Genomic DNA, 8472 nt, shown 5'->3' with positions numbered 1-8472 from the left:
TTTGACAATAAGAAGAACAGAGAAAACGTCAGGCTGTGTGAGACAACTGACACCAGACCATAGTCTACCTTATTCTTGTGAGAGAAGTGACAACGGAGAGGTAGAAGAAGAGAGAGGGGCTGCATGTTGCAGCTCCTACAAATAAGAATTTGTTGCTACCACAATCAAATGCTGAAGATACATTTCGCCAAAGCTACATATCATATGCTTTCATGTACTTCTAAAACATCCAGGGAATCAACTTAAGAAGGTGCTACAAATTAAGTCTGCCAGTGTGTCCATAAAAAAACGCCACAAAGGTTTAAATTCAAATGATATGATTGTGTCTTGTAACAGTAAATGTATAAATTTCCTGTAGAAGGTATGTCATCTTCTTATAGCGCCTCTGCTTATGTCTTCTACACCGCAAATGCTCCGAAGTCTCAGCAGCCCATTCACCTACCATAATAGAACATCAACAGAGTATGAAAAGGATTCACAGCTCCTGCTCTGAACTGAATACATAGAGCAATAACCATAAAAAGATTAATTACTGAGACCATAAATACGGAGGTAGTTTGTTGTCATGACTCACGTTGTGGTGACATATAAATGATGGCCTTCTCCTAACTATTTCTCTCAAAGAGCTAAAAGTATTAATTCGGGGGTCATAGCAGCACTAGTGTTTTCCTGAAATAGCATGTGCAACGCATTTGAAGAAGCAATTGAGATGTAGTGTGCAAATTTCTGTAAATATCTGTGGTTATCTTCAATGCATTTCTGGTGAAGTTGAGTTGTAACTGTAAGTGAACACTCTAGTTGTGAAGCACAAATTTTCTGTTAGAACATGAATAGTGATAATGCAGTTGTAAAGTAACTTGTTTCCATTCAACTTGAAGCGAATGGTGTATCTTTGAATCCAAATACAAGGAACATAGAATGGACAAATAAGTGGACTGGGATCAGTAAATCATTACACCTGGTTATGATTTCTTGATGGATGCTGGGACCTATTTTTAAGAGTCGCGACGAGTTACAAGATTAGCCAATGTTTTCACTACTATGTCGAAACAAAAAGGCCAACTTACTAATCTAGTTTAACTTCTCAGCATTTAAAAAAAAAGAAAAACAAATATCTAGCGGTATCTAAATAAGAATTTTGTTAACGCTAAAAAATGGAGCATATTGACAACATCACTTCTACAGTTCTACTCTATGTTGTGAAGGAAAGTACATGATCAGCCAGAAGGACAATCATGTTAAAGGTACAGCTTCCTTGAATGCAGAAAATTTTGAAGAAAACAACTGAGACGGGAACAAGTGAGCACCTAATGAATAAGACGCAAGCGGTTCTGAGCAACTTTATATCGATTATATTACACAAAATTGGTATACCATTAGATTTTTCTTGAAAGTTTGAAACACACTTTCTAGTGATTCTATTTTTTTTTTCTACCAAATAATCATCATATACTTGGACTGATTTGTGGTCAAAGTTAAATATTGGAAAGCGCATGTGCCTTACACATAGGAACATAAATAGTAGTTTACAGTGAAATTTATATCTTGAGGCCAAATCAAAAGAACTAAGCATCAGGCTGTTGTAGAGTTATGGGTCTACAGTATTAAATATCAGATGGGTAACTACATGAAACTTTTGGTGACATTTATCCACTGAATCAGAAATTATACAAGCTTTAGGAAAGAGGCACCTAAAAATAAATTAGTACGATGGATTCCTTACCTTTTACCGAAATGATCTTTAATTATTTCCTGCTCCTCGTCAGTGAACATAAACCACTTGTCATTGTTCTTCACTATATTTTCATCGTCAAACTCTGACATAAACATGATGGTACTAGTCATCACTATCAGTTGCAAAGGAGAAAACTGAAAACTAATTTTTTAGTAACTCCAAACAAACCTTGGCGCATAATGTTTGTATTGTTAATACAATAGCCATCTAGCTTCCAGTATGCTACTCCATTGTCTAGCCTAATAGGCGCGGCCTTGATGACACGTTCCAGTTCTTCTAGTTCTGTCACAGTTGGGAAATAAATAAATAAATTAGTTCACATAAACTAGCTCAATATCTTATTTTCTCAAGAAATCTTTACATAATAAACAGAAGAGCAAAAATATCTAGGAGGACCTAGGGATCTATCTTTTTTAGAATAAGAGAGGCACCATAGTTCACGAATAAAAAGGGGAGTTGGTGGGTACATAATTCCATGCATACCTTCTACCAACTTAATAAGGCTCCCTTTTGATGTAAATAAATGTAACAAGGTACCTTTTATTTTTTAGTTGATTCACAACTTCACATTCTGAAAATAAATCTACCAGCCAGTATCGACTCCATGGTCTACAGTATGCTAATTATGATGATAAAATAATTCAAGTAAATGATTGCATTAATTGAAGAAAAAACCGTAGACACATAATAGTCCATCACATTTGATCTTGATGGCCGAACAATGCTTTTGTAGAACTAAATTTTGTCAATGAAAGATCGTGCTAGGTTCGAATAAATATGTGTCTCGTGCTTGCGCCGGTTTTAACTTACTACCTATAAACAATGATCAGTTATTTCTATTCCGACTTAAGATGAATTTTTGCATCATACCGAAGGAAATAAACAAAGATATTGAATTCATGATTTGCATTTTTAAAGTGTATCTCCACTTATGACTACTTGATCAATATTAATGCATTAACCCGGCTTAAATTCCAAGCATTTTATTGACGCAAAAAATGCTCTGAGATTAAGCCAGGTCAAGGCATTAATATTGATCAAGCTAGGTCAAGGCTTAATTTTTGAGCATTTGCTCTAAGCCTCAACCTGTCCATGCATGGGTTGACGACTATTTTTCCAAATACAAACTCAAGCAAAAGCTTACGAAGAATGGTAAACTGTATATATAATGTAAAAAAAGTGCAAGATATTAAACATATTAAGTACTGAACAAATGTACAAAGCTAAACAGTTTTAACACGGGAAAGACCGAAAGGATACATATTAAGTCATACTGTAACAGACCATTCATCGCTGAAATCTTCACTCCATGTACCTCCTTTATTTGAGAAATAATATTTTCAGTTTTCTCATTGCTAGCGGTTTCTCCTCCTTCCATTGGTTTAGTCAGATCCTTCTGAATTTTTTGTAGCAACTTTTCCTATGAAACAGAAGAAAACTTTTGTTCACTTATTTTAACCAAAGGACTTTTGACCAAACAAATGAACTTCCCAAATCTAAATACCTTTTTGGTTGCAGCGCGCATCTTTTCTCTGGCCCCAGATTCTCTATGTTCCCGTCTGGATAAATGTACAAGATAAATATAGAAGTACAGTAGTCAAGTGAACTGTTGCAGCAAATATGGTAGCTTGTACTTACTCAGAAGATAATGCCTCATCACACAGACGATTCAGCAGGTCCAGCTTAGACGAAGGGGTCAAATTTTTATATCCTGATGCCCCCTGGCTTAAGCAGTTAAGGGTCAAATCATTGGTACCTAATGTCGAGTCAGTGAAATATTCTCCGACTTTTCTTATCCATTCATCTCCATGTCCTGGATACTTGCAAACCCTAACAACAAAAAACATATTTAGTCATGTGTTAACTACATTCGGTGAACTACAAGGAAATATCAGTTTGGAGTATACTTACTTGGCTTTGCCTCTTTCTATCTTGGATAACAGAGTTATGTGAAGGTCAGAAACAACTGAAGGCACCTCTCGAAGTTGACAACCTCCAGTTATTTCCTTGACAGTTTGTTCTGGTTGCCCCTCCCTTATTTCCAAGATCTGATTATACCATTGATGATACATAAAAACCCATCTCTATAAGCAAGTAGGCAGTGAGGAAAACATAAACATTTTCACTATAGCAACAGAACTAAGTTTGGTGTGAGATTATCATTGCAATGCAAATAAAGTACAAATATATTATAAATTGAGAAATTGATTATTTATTGTATCTTAACAAGACAGAAGTAATAGGACAAGGACTAATGTTCTTGGCCTCCCCAACAACAGAATTTATGAGCTTGGCAACAATCTTGGACCACCAAACTAACCATAACTAGGTATTGCAAATCAGATTTGAATTGAGGACAAAAGCATCAACGCAACACAGAATGATTCCTACGCTCTGCACTAGCACATCTATTTAAGATGTATTCATTATCACTCTTGGGATCCATGGCTTGCTATATAGATAGACTATGATTTCAAAAAGGACTTATGAGTTATGACACTTTTGGAGGTAGATGAAATAAACTACTCCAAAAGTGTTCTATCTATAAGTTTTTTTTTTCCGAAATGGGGATAAAACCCCGGCTTCTGCATCATGATGATGCACACGGCCTTTTATGTTCTATATATAAGTGTATATAGATCTAGATACATAGGAAATTGCATAGACATGCATCATTATCACAACTTATTTGGAAGCCTTTAAGATATCTTAGTCTTGGCGATTATTTTGTACGATGACATCTTATTTAGCTGGCCAAATTATCAAACATTTAAGTGCACATGTGATGTTCTGAAGATGTTCTTGCAGCAATTTAACTAGCATATATGATAAAATAACATTATTGTGTGCTTCCATAACCACCTCTCCAAATAAGCGGCAGAACTCCAAAAATTGAATGGCAGCGCCAACATCTTCAGGCTGCAGCTCTATACCTGCAACACAAGTCACAAGAGTACCCCTGGGTAGATCTATATGATCCTCAGGGGCATATGTGCTCTCAGCTCCCAAGGGGGGATTTGTATTAGCTGGAGTACCATTCTCAGCTCCCGGCCGGGGCTTCTTATTAGCAGGAGTGTCATCGACACTGCCTTTCCGCTTCCTGCCAGGACGGACCATTGGCCCCATGGGCACCTCCTCTTTGTTCTTCCTGCCAAACGAAACCAGATAACGAGATCTATCAACAACAACAGCAAAAATCAATAATCACTCATGAGTTATGACAGGCATCAGCTTCAGATTGCTTACATGCAAATGCTGCAGTTGCAAATATTCTGGCACTTTGGGCATTCCCAGGCCTCCTCATTCAACGCCTGGTCGGCAATCTGAGAGTACCTGTTAAACAAAGAGAACAATGAAGAAACCAAACCAGACAAGATTTCCTCTAGAAGATATCAGAGAGGAAGTTATTTCACCTGTTACGTATGCATCTCTCGCAGAATTTGAGAAGGCACTTGCCCTTCTTCTTGAAGCCCCCTTTGCAAGCTGGCGTGGCTCCTTTTCTTTTCTGACGGCACTGGTGAATCGAGCAGCACACAAACAGAAATGAGATCCAACACTTCTTTGAAATACTAACACTCACACGAATCTAATTAACGGTTTGTTTGGATGTTTGCTTTCGGGCTTGGTATTAGGCATTGGTATCTTGCAGGCCCGAATATCCCGAATTCAGAGCGTTTGGATGGCCTAGATATTCATGCGATATATTCGGGCTTAATATTGAGGTCGCGAGAGTTGGCCTACCGAGCCCGCTCCCGAATACAGAGGCCAGGACCTAAACATTGCTATGCATTCGCTCCTCCCCTCGTCTTCCCCGTATGTGGCTCGTCTAGCCCCCAACCCCCCTCGACTGAAGTCGAGTTGCGCCCGACCTAAGGATCGACGGCGACGCAGGTACCACCGCCGCCCTCCTCCTCCGGCACGAGCACGGCGCTGTATTCCTGCCCCGCCGCGCTCCCCCTGCGAGTTTCCCTCCCCTCCAGCTCCACCCTCTCATGGCTATCTTTACAGCACCTCCACCCCGAGCCCCCGCGTTCGGCACAGCTTCGTTGCCGCAGCCCGCTGCCCCTGCCGCTTCCAAGCTCCGGCGGCCGGCCTCCCTTCTACCCTCTTCCCTGTCGCCGTGCTCTCTCCCCCACACAAGCTCAGGCTCGATCTCACTACTCACTTGTGTGCAACACACGCGGGTGAGTTGAAGAAGATGACCGGCAATCTACACCCTGGTCTATCCATGTTAGAGATAAGATAACTGAAACCGTGTAATACACAATATTTTATCCTATGTTACTATTTGACTTATGTATCCTCTCCTGTAACTTCTCCTATTGATGATACTAGTAAACATGTACGTGCAAAGCACGCCTTAAATATCATATGACAATTGTTATTCTAATCAATTCACGTTGTGCATATATCTATCAACATTTTGTTAGAAATAATCAGGGATATCAATATTAGAATGAGCTCTTTTCTATAAACCTAGACATCTTGCATAGAAAATCAATATAAAGCGGTACATGGCAAGAGTATATAGACATCAATGTTTGAATTATCTACTATATATTTTCCAGCATTTCTAATGAAGAAATAATATTAACTGCCTGTACCATGGATAAATAGGACAAACGCACCATCTACCTTGAAAGTCAAATTATGACATGGTAAAATAACATAGTATCGCAATCTCAGTAATGTAGAAGCACGAAGAAAGTTTAAATAAACCAAGAAATTGCAAACTTTTTGAACAAACCAAACTGTCTCTGTACAACATAAAAATGCCGTATCTAAATACCAATTTCATAGACACCACATCGTGGCAAAATTAATACACAAACTTGACCAGGCGAATATGTGGAACCAAATCGTTGTGGAACTACATGCACACCACAAATATATATCACACCTAAAGCTAGTTCAATAATAACGACGTTAATGGATCATTAATCCAAACATTGTCGTGCAAGAAGTTGGGAGAAAATAATTAAATTTTTGTTGTTGTTGGCAATATAGGTATTATGCTATTTATTCTCACACAAAAATCTAAGATCATTCACCTTTAGGAATGAAATAGGCCTTCGAAAAATGGAGCCATTCCACCATCTGAAAAATGTGAATGCTCACCAGACATGACTTGTGACATCAAAAAGGACTCAATTATTTTTTGAGCTGTAATAGTTAACGTGGATCACTTATATAACTACATCGTCCAAACTTGATAATGGAAATAGAAGAATCACTTCACAGAAAAACGGGAGGATTCGAAAACGCTATCAAATTTAAATATAGAGCAGAACAGAGCAAGTCCTTACCATTCGATGCCATTTCCAACAAACTACGTTCACCAACAATTATCCTGGACTAATCATCTATGAACTGATGTATTGATTATAAGAATCAAATTAAAGCATCAGTACTGAAGCAACTCCGATTAAGAATTTCATATCACTCTAAAGCTATTTCAACCGAGTCTTAAATGCCAACTTCATGCGCACATCTGAGATAAATGGTCCCCTAATTGCAGCGCACAATGCCTGATCCAATCCGAGGAACCAAGAAAAGAATCTAGTTGCTAAAAGAACTACAGGAAAACAAAAGTAGAAAAGAAAATCCAATCTAATCCGAGCTATGGGGTCTGAAATGCTTTATTGAGTTATCATCCCAATAAGAAAAAAAATAATTACTTGACAGAGGTATAAGTGTGGCACATATACATGAGGATCGATGCTTCTGAGCAGTTGTTAACTGCGTCACATGAAGCCAGTTGGGCTGGTGTCAAGAAAAGCAGGCGTCCAGACACCTTCCATTCTTCCAACACATGGAACTCCACTCCACGCGCAACATCAGATCGTGATCTGATCTACTCCAGAAAAAATAAAGAGGAACAGAAAAAGGTAAAAGGAGAATTTCCCACCTCTGGCGGCAGCAAGGCCAGGAAAATTGCTGTGTGCGCATGCGCCATATCCCGGCATGATCTGCAAAAGCATGTAGGCGTCCGCCAGTTTTGGCTCGCTTCTGGACCGGAGCTAGGGCTTGGCGGCGGAGGGAGGCACCACGTCGACGGCTGCGATGCCACAAAACTTAGGGCTGGGCGGTGGAGGGAGGTGCAGGCCGTGCGACGATGGTGTTTGGCGAGTTTGCACGCGTGGACGTCGGCATGGCGCTGGCGATCTGGGCCAGCGTGGGAGTTGTTAGGCCAGTAATGCTAGACCTACGGGGTCTGTGTTACGGGATAAAACTTACGGGAGGACGTGGGATTACTGGGTTGGTTGGTTTCCTTCACCCACCGTGATTTCAGGGATGGACCGCCTGTGGCTGCTCTCCACATCAGTTCGTAAGCACAATCCCGTAGAATAATCCCGTAAGTCTAGCATTACTGTTGTTAGGCTGATGAGAAAGAGTGGGATGGCGAAAATTCGGGGTGGGGAGATGGCGAGGGCGGAAATTAAGGGTGGGGAGAACAAAACATTTTGCACCGTATGATGCTTGATGAATGGTGTAGATTTCATTTTCCAACGACACTTCGTGCCTTTATAAGTACTAGAGATAAATTGAAGAGAAAAATCTTATGATTTCCATCAAGTTGAATCGCATCAATACTTTGTCAATCTATTCTCTGCAAAAACTAGATACAAATTAGTATGGATGTGCTTTGGATGTGAGTGTGATGTTGCTTATGAGAGTGATATGAAATTGTTTGTAAAATGAACTTGTAAAAAATGATTGTGAGAGTGTGTATGTTT

The 8472-nt window shown here is 39.5% G+C and overlaps 1 protein-coding gene across 1 annotated transcript; it reads right to left on the bottom strand.

Moving 5' to 3' along the window:
* Positions 1-2772: 2772 nt before the first annotated feature.
* Positions 2773-7691, bottom strand: LOC127310454 (uncharacterized). The gene is made up of 9 exons (XM_051341131.1): positions 7644-7691; positions 5149-5249; positions 4982-5068; positions 4598-4883; positions 3647-3783; positions 3374-3565; positions 3240-3294; positions 3051-3155; positions 2773-2892 (listed from the first exon to the last, which is right to left on the bottom strand). The coding sequence occupies exons 1-9, from the start codon at positions 7689-7691 to the stop codon at positions 2773-2775; spliced, it is 1131 nt and encodes a 376-aa protein (XP_051197091.1).
* Between the last annotated feature and the right edge of the window lie 781 nt (positions 7692-8472).

Source organism: Lolium perenne, chromosome 6 (assembly GCF_019359855.2).
Source record: "Lolium perenne isolate Kyuss_39 chromosome 6, Kyuss_2.0, whole genome shotgun sequence".
In the NCBI taxonomy this organism is placed as follows: Eukaryota; Viridiplantae; Streptophyta; class Magnoliopsida; order Poales; family Poaceae; genus Lolium; species Lolium perenne.
This window is presented reverse-complemented; position numbering and strand designations above follow the sequence as displayed.

Coding starts and splice junctions, on each gene's coding strand:
- LOC127310454 (XM_051341131.1), bottom strand. CDS start 7,691: ATGGCGCATGCGCACACAGCAATTTTCCTGGCCTTGCTGCCGCCAGAG. Junction 5,250..7,643: donor TGGCCTTGCTGCCGCCAGAG/GTGGGAAATTCT, acceptor TCGATTCACCAG/TGCCGTCAGAAAAGAAAAGG. Junction 3,295..3,373: donor GATGAGGCATTATCTTCTGA/GTAAGTACAAGC, acceptor ACATTTATCCAG/ACGGGAACATAGAGAATCTG.